Source organism: Babylonia areolata, chromosome 12 (assembly GCF_041734735.1).
Source record: "Babylonia areolata isolate BAREFJ2019XMU chromosome 12, ASM4173473v1, whole genome shotgun sequence".
NCBI lineage: Eukaryota > Metazoa > Mollusca > Gastropoda > Neogastropoda > Buccinidae > Babylonia > Babylonia areolata.
The window spans coordinates 32,126,357-32,141,356 of NC_134887.1; the positions used below are offsets into that span (position 1 = coordinate 32,126,357).

Sequence of the window (15,000 nt, forward strand, 5' to 3'; positions counted from 1 at the left end):
AGTGCAGCGTAGAGGAGTACAGTGCAGTACTATGAAGTGCATTGCAGTGCAAGTGCACTACAAGAAGGAACACTACAGTACAGTACAGTGTAGGGCAGGACAGTGCAGTGTAGAGGAGTACAGTGCAGTACTGTGAAGTGCATTACAGTGCAAGTGCACTACAAGAAGGAACACTACAGTACAGTACAGTACAGTGTATGGCAGGACAGTGCAGTGTAGAGGAGTACAGTGCAGTACTATGAAGTGCATTGCAGTGCAAGTGCACTACAAGAAGGAACACTACAGTACAGTACAGTACAGTATAGTACAGTGTATGGCAGGACAGTGCAGTGTAGAGGAGTACAGTGCAGTACTATGAAGTGCATTGCAGTGCAAGTGCACTACAAGAAGGAACACTACAGTACAGTACAGTACAGTGTATGGCAGGACAGTGCAGTGTAGAGAAGTACAGTGCAGTACTGTGAAGTGCATTGCAGTGCAAGTGCACTACAAGAAGGAACACTACAGTACAGTACAGTACAGTACAGTACAGTACAGTACAGTGTATGGCAGGACAGTGCAGTGTAGAGGAGTACAGTGCAGTACTGTGAAGTGCATTACAGTGCAAGTGCACTACAAGAAGGAACACTCCAGTACAGTACAGTACAGTACAGTACAGCGTAGGGCAGGACAGTGCAGTAGAGAGGAGTACAGTGCAGTTCTGTGAAGTGCACTGGCAGTGGCAAGTGCACTACAAGAAGGAATACTACAGTACAGTACAGTACAGTACAGTGCCGTACAGTGTAGGGCAGGACAGTGCAGTGTAGAGGAGTAGAGGCAGTACTATGAAGTGCATTACAGTGCAAGTGCACTACAAGAAGGAACACTACAGTACAGTACAGTACAGTACAGTACAGTACAGTACAGTGTATGGCAGGACAGTGCAGTGTAGAGGAGTACAGTGCAGTACTATGAAGTGCATTGCAGTGCAAGTGCACTACAAGAAGGAACACTACAGTACAGTGTAGGGCAGGACAGTGCAGTGTAGAGAAGTACAGTGCAGTACTGTGAAGTGCATTGCAGTGCAAGTGCACTACAAGAAGGAACACTACAGTACAGTACAGTACCAGTACAGTACAGTACAGTGTAGGACAGGACAGTGCAGTGTAGAGGAGAACAGTGCAGTTACTGTGAAGTGCATTACAGTGCAAGTGCACTACAGAAAGGAACACTACAGTACAGTACAGTACAGTCCAGTGTATGGGCAGGATAGTGGCAGTGTAGAGGGAATATAGTGCAGTACTGTGAAGTGCAATACAATGCAAGTGCACTACAAGAGGAACACTACATACAGTACAGTACAGTACAGTACAGTTACAGTACAGTACAGTACAGTACAGGCGTAGGGCAGGACAGTGCGTAGAGAGGGAGTACAGTGCAGTTCTGTGAAGTGCATTACAGTGCAAGTGCACTACAAGAAGGAACACTACAGTGCATGGCAGGACAGTGCAGCGTAGAAGAGTACAGTGCAGTACTGTGAAGTGCATTACAGTGCAAGTGCACTACAAGAAGGAACACTGCAGTACAGTACAGTACAGTACAGTACAGTACAGTACAGTACAGTACAGTGTATGGCAGGACAGTGCAGTGTAGAAGAGGTACAGTGCAGTACTGTGAGTGCATTTACAGTGCAAGTGCACTACAAGAGAGAAACACTACAGTACAGTACAGTACAGTACAGTACAGTACAGTACAGTGTATGGGCAGGACAGTGCAGTATAGACCGGTACAGTGCAGTACTGTGACGTGCATTACAGTGCAAGTGCACTACAAGGAAGGAACACTACAGTACAGTACAGTACAGTACAGTACAGTGTAGGGCAGGACAGTGCAGGCGTAGAGGAGTACCAGTGCAGTACTATGAAGTGCATATGCAGTGCAAGTGTACTACAAGAAGGAATACTACAGTACAGTACAGTACAGTACAGTGTAGGGCAGGACAGTGCAGTGTAGAGGAGTAGAGTGCAGTACTGTGAAGTGCATTACAGTGCAGGTGCACTACAGAAGGAACACTACAGTACAGTACAGTACAGTATAGTGTATTGGCAGGACAGTGCAGGTGTAGAGGAGTAGAGTGCAGTACTGTGAAGTGCATTACAGTGCAAGTTGCACCAACAAGAAGAACACTACAGTAACAGTACAGGTACAGTACAGTACAGTACCAGTACAGTTGTATGGCAGGACAGTGCAGTGTAGAGGAGTATAGTGCAGTACGTGAAGTGCATTTCAGTGCAAGTGCACTACAAGATGGAACACTAAAGTACAGTACAGTACAGTACAGTACAGTACAGTGTAGGGCAGGGGGACAGTGCAGTGTAGAGGGAGTATAGTGCAGTACTGTGAAGTGCTTTACAGTGCAAGTGCACTACAAGATGGAACACTACAGTACAGTACAGTACAGTACAGTGTATGGCAGGACAGTGCAGTGTAGAGGAGTAGAGTGCAGTACTGTGAAGTGCATTACAGTGCAAGTGCACTACAAGAAGGAACACTACAGTACAGTACAGTACAGTACAGTACAGTGTATGGCAGGACAGTGCAGTGTAGAGGAGTACAGTGCAGTACTGTGAAGTGCATTACAGTGCAAGTGCACTACAAGATGGAACACTACAGTACAGTACAGTACAGTACAGTACAGTACAGTGTATGGCAGGGCAGTGCAGTGTAGAGGAGTACAGTGTAGTACTATGAAGTGCATTGCAGTGCAAGTGCACTACAAGAAGGAACACTACAGTACAGTACAGTACAGTACAGTACAGTACAGTACAGTGTATGGCAGGACAGTGCAGTGTTAGAAGATACAGTGCAGTACTGTGAAGTGCATTGCAGTGCAAGTGCACTACAAGAAGGAACACTACAGTACAGTACAGTACAGTACAGTACAGTGTATGGCAGGACAGTGCAGTGTAGAGGAGTACAGTGCAGTACTGTGAAGTGCATTACAGTGCAAGTGCACTACAGGAAGGAACACTACAGTACAGTACAGTGTAGGGCTGGACAGTGTAGTGTAGTGTAGAGGAGTAGAGTGCAGTACTGTGAAGTGCATTACAGTGCATGTGCACTACAAGAAGGAACACTACAGTACAGTACAGTACAGTACAGTACAGTACAGTACAGTACAGTGTATGGCAGGACAGTGCAGTGTAGAGGAGTACAGTGCAGTACTATGAAGTGCATTGCAGTGCAAGTGCACTACAAGAAGGAACACTACAGTACAGTACAGTACAGTACAGTACAGTACAGTGTATGGCAGGACAGTGCAGTGTAGAGGAGTTCAGTGCAGTACTGTGAAGTGCATTACAGTGCAAGTGCACTACAAGAAGGAACACTACAGTACAGTACAGTACAGTACAGTACAGTGTAGGGCAGGGCAGTGCAGTGTAGAGGAGTACAGTGCAGTACTATGAAGTGCATTGCAGTGCAGGTGCACTACAAGAAGGAATACTACAGTACAGTGTATGGCAGGACAGTGCAGTGTAGAGGAGTTCAGTGCAGTACTGTGAAGTGCATGACAGTGCAAGTGCACTACAAGAAGGAACACTACAGTACAGTACAGTACAGTACAGTACAGTATAGTATAGTACAGTGTATGGCAGGATAGTGCAGCGTAGAGGAGTACAGTGCAGTACTGTGAAGTCCATTGCAGTGCAGTGTGGTACAGTGCATTACCATGACAACGGAAGACAGTGCAGTGTAACAGAGTACAGTACAGTGCACACAAAAAAGTACAGTACAGTGTAGGGCAGTTCAGTACAGTACATGACAGTACAGTGCGTCACAGTGACGTGACGGTGCAGTAGAGTACAGTGCAGTACAGTACAGTACAGTACAGTACAATACCGTGTAGGACAGTGCAGTGTACTTCAGTGCGGTACATTACAGTGCAGTGCATTGCAACACGACAGAATACAATGCAATGCAATGCAATACAATACAATACAATGTAATGCAAGGCAACGCGACGGACACGACACAACACGACACGACACGACACGACAGGATACAAAGCGGTACAAATCAACATGTAAATGAAGAAACACTTTCAAAATAAGGATGACTTCTTTAAAAATCATTTTGAATGGTGTTGTCCATTGTTAAATGGCAGGCTTAGTACTGCACACACACACACACACACACACACACACACACACACACACACACACACACACACACACACACACACACACACACACACACACACACACAGACACACACAGACACACACACAGACACACACACACACACGTACAATCCGCCCACCCCCCTCCCCCTCCCCCCCACACAGCACACACAACATACACCCCCACCCCCACAACACACACACAAACACTCACACCCCCTTGCCCCCCTCCCTGCCCCTCCCCCCCCACACACACACAGACACAGACACACACACACACACACACACATACACACACGTACAATCCGCCCATCCCCCTCCCCTACCCCCACACACAGCACACACACAACATACACCCCCACCCCACAACACACACACACACAGACACACACAGACACACACACACACACACACACACACACACACGTACAATCCGCCCACCCCCCTCACCCTCCCCCCCACACAGCACACACAACATACACCCCCACCCCCACAACACACACACAAACACTCACACCCCCTTGCCCCCCTCCCTGCCCCTCCCCCCCCCCCCCCACACACACACACACACATACACACACGTACAATCCGCCCATCCCCCTCCCCTACCCCCACACACAGCACACACACAACATACACCCCCACCCCACAACACACACACACACACACACACACACACACACACACACACACTACCCGCCCCCCACCAACACACACACACAAACACTCACACCCCTCTTGCCCCCCTCCCTGCCCCTCCCCCCCCCCCACACAAAGACACAGACAGACAGACACACACACACACACACACACACACACACACACACACACACACACACACACACACACGTACAATCCGCCCATCCCCCTCCCCTACCCACACACACAGCACACACACAACATACACCCCCACCCCACAACACACACACACACACACACACACACACACACACACACACACACACACACACTACCCGCCCCCCACCAACACACAGACACAAACACTCACACCCCTCTTTCCCCCCTCCCTGCCCCTCCCCCCCCCCCCCCCCACACACACAGACACAGACACAGACACACACACACACACACACATACACACACGTACAATCCGCCCATCCCCCTCCCCTACCCCCACACACAGCACACACACAACATACACCCCCACCCCACAACACACACACACACACACACACACACACACTACCCGCCCCCCACCAACACACACACACAAACACTCACACCCCTCCTGCCCCCCTCCCTGCCCCTCCCCCCCCACACACACACAAAGACACAGACACACACACACACACACACACACACACACACGTACAATCTGCCCATCCCCCTCCCCTACCCACACACACAGCACACACACAACATACACCCCCACCCCACAACACACACACACACACACACACTACCCGCCCCCCACCAACACACACACACACACACACTCACACCCCCCTTGCCCCCCTCACTGCCCCCCCACCTCCTCCTCCGCCCCCCCCCCCGCCCCCCCCCCACACACACGCACAACATCCCCCACCAACCCATCCACCCACCCACTCCACACACACACACACACACACACACAACCCCCCCCCCTCCACACCTACCCCCCCCACACACACCCACACACCCACACCCACCCACACACCTCTCCAGCGTGATAAGCACGGTCAGAAGAGTGGTCCCGGTCTGAGCAATGTGAGGGACAGGGTAGGTCAGCACGTACACGGGCCGGATGTAGTCCCGGTACGAATCCGTCAGCAGATCAGCCTGGCTCAGCGTCGCCAGGGTCTCCAGGATCATCTCGGAGAACAGCAGGACCGAGTCCACCACCTCCAGACAGATCAGCAGGAAAGGAGCGGACGACCTCTGCCGGAAGTTAGCCAGAACCACGATGGAGATGGAGTTGCACAGCAGCCCGAAACAGGCGATGGCCGTGCCTCCGATGGCGAAGACTCCAACTCTCGTGGCCCAGATTTCGTCCGGGATGGAGTTCTTGGCGGCTGTGGTGGTGGCGGTGGCGGAGGCGGAGTGGTTGTGGAAGGCGCATGTGTCGTTGTCGTTGTTGTGGTGGTGGTGGTTGTTGTTGTTGTGAACGTCTTCCTCGTCCAAGTAGATATTGACTCTCCACGCTGAGAAGAACATGGTGGTGGTGGTGGTGGTGGTGGTGGTGTGAGGGTCGGGAGGGAGGAGGAGGGGGAGAGGGGGGTGGTGGGGTGCGGAGGTGGGGGGGTAGTTGGGGGTGGGGGGGGGGGGTCACTGTGTGTGTGGAGACTCGCGCGCGTCACGGTTTTAAGAAAAAAGATCCTAAAAAACTGGCACGCACCCTTCTTTATCTAGTCTTCTTCTTCCTCAACACTTGGGATCACTAAGAATCACTCACACCTTTGAGCAGTACACAGAAAATGTGATGATCACGTCTCCATTCTATGCCGTGCTGATTTCGTTTCCTTGGAAGTTCAATCAACACACTTCATGGTGTGAAGTCACGATTCAGACATATCAAAACTGCACACCACTGCTTTTTTTTTTATTTTTTTTTTTTTACCTTATCTTGTCTTATTTTATATTACCTTATCTTATCTTTGCTTAGCTTAGCTCAGCTTACCTTATCTTATTTGTTTCCATGTAATTCAATATTGTTTCATCTATTTATTTATTCTTTTTTTTTTTTTTTACAGGTAAAGTAGACGAAGATGACACCCGCTCCTTCAACACACAGTTCACGATGACATGAGCGGTGACATATGGACACTTCAATCCGTCCATCCATGTTTATGGAAGATGAGGATGAGGATGAGGATGATGGAACCAGACGTCTGTACCCATACTGGTTTGGGACGCTTTCCCTTTCCTCATGTAGTCCTTGTCTGTTGCCCGCCCGAACACGGTTCTACCTGCAGCAGAAGAAATCGAGACACAGACATAAGAGATGATAACCTAAAGGAGTGTAAATGTGCACGGTCATTGGGACGGGCGCAATAGCCGAGTGGTTAAAGCGTTGGACTGTCAATCTGAGGGTCCCGGGTTTTCGAATCACGGTGACGGCGCCTGGTGGGTAAAGGGTGGAGATTTTTACGATCTCCCAGGTCAACATATGTGCAGACCTGCTTAGTGCCTGAACCCCCTTCGTGTGTATATGCAAGCAGAAGATCAAATACGCCACGTTAAAGATCCTGTAATCCATGTCGGCGTTCGGTGGGTTATGGAAACAAGAACATACCCAGCATGCACACCCCCGAAAACGGAGTATGGCTGCCTACATGGCGGGGTAAAAACGGTCATACACGTAAAAGCCCACTCGTGTGCATACGAGTGAACGCAGAAGAAGAAGAAGAAGAAGAAGAAGCACGGTCATTGTGTATGATAGTCAGTCGTGTCCGACTGTGACTTCAAGAACACCAGTGGAGGCAGCCGCGTCTGTTCCTGGTCCTGATATGGCCCCTTGCGCGATCGGCCGGGCGACTTAAAGCACCAAGAACAAGAACAAGAACAAGCTGCTGTCCCGACAATCTGGGACAGGGTTTGATTTTTATTAGTGGAGAGTGGCTTGCCCCAAACTTACATCCCTGCTCTCTCTCGCCCCGCCATGAGGGTTTTTTTTTTGGGGGGGGGGGGGGGGGGAGTGGGGGGGACAGTCGGCGTTGGGATGGTTCCCAAAGGCCAACTAGTCCCCGAGGCTGCAGCACTGAGAGCCAGTGCAATCTCTCTCTCTCTCTCTCTCTCTCTCTCTCTCTCTCTCTCTCTCTCTCTCTCTCTCTCTGATCTCGTCTATGGTGAGACTGACAGATACCCAATATCGTTGCTCTCTACTGTTAAATGTATTAAGTACTGGCTCAAGTTAACACAAATGGATGAACACAGATTGCCATATAAAGCATACAAAATGTTGTTAGACTTAGACAATAAGGGTAGAAGAAATTGGGTTTCAAATGTTAGAAAGAAATTATATGAGTACGGTTTTGGTTTTGTATGGCTAAATCAAGGTGTTGAAGATATAAATGTTTTTATTCGTGTGTTCCGCGAAAGATTGGTTGATTGCAGATGGCAAAGTTGGAATTCTCATATCCAGGACAGTGACAGATTTAAGCTATGCAGAATGATCAATAATTTGCATAATATTCCAATTTATATGCGTATGCATACTGCTAGAGGTTTGAAGTATTTAATGACGAAATTTAGGTTCGGTGTCTCTGATATTTTTACTCATCAGTATCGTTATAGGCAGTCAAACATTTGTAATTTGTTATGCCCATTATGCAAAGAATCAACTGAAGATGAGGTCCATTTTGTGCTTAGTTGTCCAGCATTGAGAAATATTAGAGAACGATTAATTCCACTCAAATTTTATAGACAGCCTTGTTTATTTAAACTAATTTTGCTATTGTCGTCTACGAACGAAACTATTGTACAACATTTTGCTTTATATTTGCATAGAGCTTTTAAACAACGCAATGCTTATGTAACGTAATTTTTCTTTGTAGTAATATGCGACTTAATGTCAATTCCATGTGTACCCCCTTCTAAGGGGCTATGGCCTACATGAATAAAACATCTACATCTCTCTCTCTCTCTCTCTCTCTCTCTACTCGTACATTATACATGTATTAAGTATTCAGTATAACTACATTTATATGCGTACATGTTTGTGTGTCTCTTAGAACAACGGCAAATGTGTAAGTCGGCCAAAGTGCTAATATCTTCACCGTTGGAAAATAAAGATTCATTCATTCTCTCTCTCTCTCTCTCTCTCTCTCTCTCTCTCTCTCTCTCTCTCTCTCTCTCACCGTTTATTTAAAAAAAAGAAGAAAAAAAAGAAAAAAAAGAAGCTGAACTGTTTGCTTACAGAGACGACACCATGGTAGAATCGATAGTTCATGAGCAACAGCAATCACGACAAAAAGACACCAATCAATTTTCACACACACACACACACACACACACACACACACACACACACACACACACACACACACACACACACACACACACACACACACACACACACACACACGTACGCACACACACACACACACACAGACACACAGACACACACACACGTACACACACACAATCACGCGCGCGCACACACACACACACACACACACACACACACACACACACACACACACACACACACACAGAGTTTGACACCCAGGCACACCGACAGACAGACAGACAGACAGACAGACAGACAGACTGACAGAGATCGATAAACGTTGTGTTTTGTCAATATCGCCACTCTTCCATTCGGTCGCTCTTCCAAACTCTATGTTGATCTGTCATCGACTTCACGTTTCAGGTACAATGCCAACACCTCATCCCAAAACACAGAGAGAGAGAGAGAGAGAGAGAGAGAGAGAGAGAGAGAGAGAGAGAGAGAGAGAGAGAGAGAGAGAGAGATAGAGACAGAGAGAGACAGAGAGAGACAGAGAGAGACAGAGAGAAACGAAACGAAAGGAAACGAATTTTTGTTTCACGAAGGTAGTGGAGTAAGCACAGCTAGCTTGCTTTTTTTTATATTTAAAAAAAAAATTTTTACAGCCAGCTCTCAAGGGCAAAAAAGAAAGAGAAGCGAAAAAAAGAAGAAGAAAAAAGAAGAAAAAAAAGACAAAGCAATGGCAAAACACTCACACAGACACACAGAGACACAGACACAGACACAGACACACAGACACACACACACACACACACACACACACACACACACACAATTACACATGAAAATAAAGCGCATAAATTAAAAAAAAAACATGTACACAACCTGACTAAGTACGACTCAACGAGAGACAAACAGACAGACAGACAGAGAGAAAGACACAGAGAGAGACAGAGACAGACAGAGGTAGAGACAGAGAGAGAGAGAGAGAGAGAGAGAGAGAGAGAGAGAGAGAGAGAGAGAGAGAGAGAGAGAGAGTTTCAGATTAAGATTTGAGGACTTATTCATTTAACGCCTTAGCCCAATATGAAGAGGGGCAAAAACATAAATTGTGTGTGTGTGTGTGTGTGTGTGTGTGTGTGTGTGTGTGTGTGTGTGTGACAGACAGAGAGACATACACAGACAGAGAGAGACAGAGACAGACAGTCAGAGAGACAGAGACAGACAGAGAGAGAGAGAGACAGAGACAACCAGAGACAGACACAGAGAGGGAGACGGAGACAGAGACTGACAGACAGACAGTGAGACAGACAGACAGACAAACAGACAGACAGAGACAGAGACAAGAGTTTTAGAAAGAAAAGTGTTTGCCTGCCTGGAGAAAGCAAACATTTTATTGTGGGATCGAAAAGGTCGACCCCGGTGTAGCAGCCAATTTGTACCCCCTCCCTCCTCCTCCCCACCCCTGTTGGTTTTGAACCCCCGGGGCAAATCTGGCTGGCCCAGATTAACCACCACGGGGTCAGTCTAGACCAGCCTGGAGTGACCCTCCGGGGGGGGGGGGGGGGGGGGGGAGGGGGGTAAAATTCAGCTGGTCAGAACTGACCGTCCTTCCAGTTGAATCTCCCCCCCCCCCCCGACACCCCACAACCCCCGTCTCACCCTCACCCCTTCAACCCGTTATGGATATTACGGCCATTCTATGCTAGTTTGAAATGAACACACATACAGAGAGAGAGAGAGAGAGAGAGAGAGAGAGAGAGAGAGAGAGAGATTGAAAAAAAAACAACCTTTATTACTCAAGGATAAAGATTTTAGGCATCGGCTAATCTTCCAATCTGTCCTTGTGACAACAAAAAACGGTAACGAAAAGACACAACAATAATAATGGTAAATACCACTACTACCACTACTACTACTACTACTGCTACTACAAATGATAATTATAATATTAATCAACGCACCATCATCATCATTATAAAAATATAATGAAGGGAACACAGTCACACACTCACACCCACCCACCCACACACATTATGCACACACTCATCCCCAAACACACACACCCTTATGCATATACATATTTGCACATATACACACATGCATGCCTATGTCTACATGTACATACATATATGATTGCATATGCATACGCAAACATAATTAGGTATCAAATCATATTGTGGTAAAATAGCTGATATTGCAAAAAGAAAAGTAAAAAAAAAAAATCAAGAAGTAAAGGGGTTATTCAGACTGTCAAATTAATCACAGGAAAGAGGCACGACTGAAATGAAAAAAAAAAAATAAATCAACAGAGCAGAGAAACATAGTTATATCACTGTATATATACACATAAGTGATGAGAAATCTGGTGCTGATGTGGCAGGCAATAACATCCAATCCACAGCGTGCATGTAATACATGAAAATCACAAAAGGTTGAAAATGAGATGAAACACGTTAGTGTATGTAAAGAGAGAGAGAGAGAGAGGGAGAGAGAGGGAAGGGGGGGGGGGGAGGGGGAGCACACACACACACACACAGATATCGATAGGTTGTGTTTGTCAATATCGCCACTTTCCCATTCAACCACACGTCTCTCTTCCAATACCATGTTGATCCGTAATTGCCACTGTACGAAAACACAGCGAAAAACTTCTTTCAAAGAAGGAAGAGGGGGAGGGGGAGGAGGGAGGGGGGCAGCTGGGGGTCAGGGGAGACAGAAAGAAAAGAAAAAGAAAAAAAAAGAAAACAAAAATTGTTCGCCCCCCAAGTAAGCAAACGATTAACTGGAAAAAAAAAAACAACCTTGTGGGACTGAAATGGTTTTCCGGTGTGACAACCTGAAAACTTCCCCTTGCTGAGTCTTACCCCGGCCGGGTCATTCTAGGCTTGAAGAAGAAGAAGAAGAAGAAGAAGAAGAACAACAACAACAACAACAACAACAAAAACAACAACAACAACAACAACAACAACAGCAGCAGCAGCAGCAGCAGCAGCAACAACAACAATAGCGACAAGATCACCAAGAACAACAAAGAGGAAGGCAATTGATGATTAAACATTGATAGAAGCCTTTGTGGCGGGGTGGGGGTGGGGGGGGGGGGAATAGAAACAACAAGGACAAACTTTATTCTGTTTTACTAGTTATAAATAATGATGCCTTCTCCAAGTTACTCTCCCCCCCCCCCCCCCTCCCAACCCCGTCCTAACCACTTTCCTGCCCCCCTCCCCCCCCCAACCCCCAACCTCCCCCACCCGCTTTCTTGTTGTTTTGGTCTGTTACCCCCCACCCCCTTAGCTTGTCTCCCCCCCTCCTCCTCCTCCTTTTCTTCTTCTTCTTTCTCCTCCTCCTTCTTCTCCTTCTTCTCCTCGTCTCCTCCTTCTTCTTCTCCTTCTCCTCCTTCTTCTCCTCCTCCTTCTTTTCCTCCTTCCTCTTCTCCTTCTCCTTTTTCTCCTCCTCCTTTTTCTTCTACTCCTCCATCTTCTCCTTCTTCTTCTTCCTCCTTCTTTTCTTCCTCCTCCCCTCCCCCCCCTCCCTCCTCCTTCCTTCTTCTTCTTCTCTCTCCTCCTCCCCCTCCCATCCTTTCTTCTTCTCCTTCCTCTTCCTCCTTCTTCTCCTCCCTTCTTCTTCTTCCTCCTCCCCTCCCCTCCTCCTCCTTCTTCTTCTTCTTCCTCCTCCTCCTCCCCCTCCCTCCTTCTTCTTCTCCTTCTCTTCCTCCTTCTTCTCCTCCTTCTTCTTCTTCCTCCTCCCTCCCCTCCTCCTCCTTCTCCTCCTTCTTCTTTGTCTTCCTGCCCCCCCTCCTCCTCCTTCTTCTTCTTCTTTCTCCTCCTCCCCCTCCTCCTCCTCCTTCTTCTTCTTTCTCCTCCTCCTCCTTCTCCTCCTCCTTCTTCTCCTTCTCCTCCTCCCCTCCTCCTTCTTCTTCTTCTCCTTCTTCTCCTCCTCCTCCTCCTTCTTCATCCTCCTCCTCCTCCTTCTTCTTCCTCCTCCCCCTCCTCCTTCTTCTTCTTCTCCCCCTCCTCCTTCTTCTTCTCCTCCTCCTCCTCCTTCTTTTTCTCCTCCTCTTCCTCCTTCTTCTTCCTCCTCGCCCTCCTCCTCCTTCTTCTTCTTCCTCCTCCTCCTCCTTCTTCTTCTCCTTCTTCTTCTCCTCCTCCTCATCCTTCTTCTTCTTTCTCCTCCTCATCCTTCTTCCTCCTCGCCCTCCTCCTCCTCCTTCTTCTTCTTCCTCCTCCTCCTCCTTCTTCTCCTTCTTCTTCCTCCTCCCCCTCCTCCTTCTTCTTCCTCCTCCTTCTTCTTTCTCCTCCTCCTCCTCCTCCTCCTCCCTTCTTCTTCTTTCTCCTCCTCCTTCTTCTCCTCCTCCTCCCCTCCACCTCCTTTTCCTCCTCCTCCTCCTTCTTCTTCCTCTTCCTGCCCCCCTCCCCCTCCTTTTTCTTCTCCTCCCCCTCCTCTTTCTTCTTCTTTCTCCTCCTCCTCCTCCTTCTTCTTCTTCTCTCCCTCCTTCTTTCTCCTCCTCCTCCTCCCCTCCACCTCCTTTTCCTCCTCCTCCTCCTTCTTCTTTCTCTTCCTGCCCCCGCGCCCCCTCCTCCTCCTTTTTCTTCTCCTCCTCCTCCCCCTCCTCATCCTTCTTCTTCTTTCTCCTCCTCCTCCTTCTTCTTTTTCTTTCTCCTCCTCCTCCTCCTTCTTCTTCTTCTTCTCCCCCCTCTTCCTCCCCCTCCTGTTTTACAAGCTTTTCTGCGAGGGCAAGGTGAAAAAAATAAGCTTTTAGCATCTCCCATTTCCCTACTTAAAACATTCCATTTTGACTTCTTTTTTTTAAATTTTTTTTTATTCTCTCTCACGTTCTTTTTTCTTTTTCTTTGTCTTCGTCTGCAGACCCGCCTGTTTGTCTGTATCTGTTTCTGTTCTTGTGTCTCTGTCTCTGTCTCTGTCTCCTCTCTCTCTCCCTCCCTCTCTCTGTCTGTCTGTCTCTGTGTCTGTCTGTCTGTGTCTCTCTCTCTCTCCCCCTCTCTCTCTCTCCCTTTGTCTGTCTGTCTCAGTTTTTATATGACACCCATTTTAAAGTGACCGGACTCACGCTGCAACAAGAGCATTTTTGACTCACTTGTGTAAACAAATTTGGCATAAAAATAGGAAAAATTCAGTTCTTTCCAGTCATAAAAATAGGAAAAATTCAGTTCTTTCCAGTCATCTTGTTTAAAACAATATTGCACCTCTGGGATGGGCACAAAAAAAAAAAAAATAAAGAAGAAGCCTAATTATATGCAAACTGCATTTACTGTTATATTTATATTTTTTGTATTCTCTAAACTTGGCACTTTGACCTCTTATTCTGACACAACAACAAGAGGAGTCATTATTATCATTTTTTTGTTCAAACAGGAACTTCTTTTGCTAAGCATGGAAGTTTTATTTATTTTGCAAACGTTTTGGTGCAGATAGTAAAAGAAGGGAAATTACTCTGTAATTAATGCTAGGGGACTTAATTTATCACAAGTGACTCTTGAAGGCCTTGCCTCTCTTGTTCATGATTGTGATTGTGCTTGTCTGTCTGCGTATCATTGACACTGGTAATTTTTGCCTGCGTATTCTTGAAACTGGTAATTTGATTTTTTTTTTTTTTTTTTTTTTTTTTTTTTTTTTAGCCAGTTTCGAGATAATCCAATCATTCTGTGTGTGCGTACGCGCAGAACATGTGGGTTTCAGATATGTCAGTTTCGGCGTTTATCGCTGTTCCTATTCTTTCTTTCTTTCTTTCTTTCTTTCTTTCTTTCTCCCTTCCGTCCTTCCTCCTGTCTTCCTCACTTCTTTCTTCCTTCCTTCTTTCTTTCCTGACTCCCCTCCTTCCTTATTTCTTTCCTATTTTCTTTCTTTCTTTCTTTCCTTCCTTCCTTCTTTCTTCCCTTCCTATCCCTCCTTCCTGACTTCTCTTTCTCTCTTTTTTTTCCTTCCTTTT

At 47.1% G+C, this 15,000-nt stretch overlaps 1 protein-coding gene and 1 long non-coding RNA gene across 2 annotated transcripts in view; both read right to left on the reverse strand.

The window, feature by feature from the left end:
- LOC143287898 (FMRFamide receptor-like) overlaps nt 1-6,330 on the reverse strand; it is a 9,135-nt gene extending 2,805 nt beyond the window's left edge. The window contains exon 1 of the mRNA XM_076596139.1: nt 5,820-6,330. Coding sequence (XP_076452254.1) covers nt 5,820-6,316 — 497 coding nt within the window. The 5' untranslated portion in view covers nt 6,317-6,330. The remainder of the gene's footprint in view (nt 1-5,819) is intronic.
- Nucleotides 6,331-6,496: 166 nt separating this feature from the next.
- Nucleotides 6,497-15,000, reverse strand: part of LOC143288154 (uncharacterized) — a 98,878-nt gene continuing 90,374 nt past the window's right edge. Inside the window, exon 3 of the long non-coding RNA XR_013056043.1 lies at nt 6,497-7,068. This is a non-coding gene — a long non-coding RNA (uncharacterized LOC143288154). The remainder of the gene's footprint in view (nt 7,069-15,000) is intronic.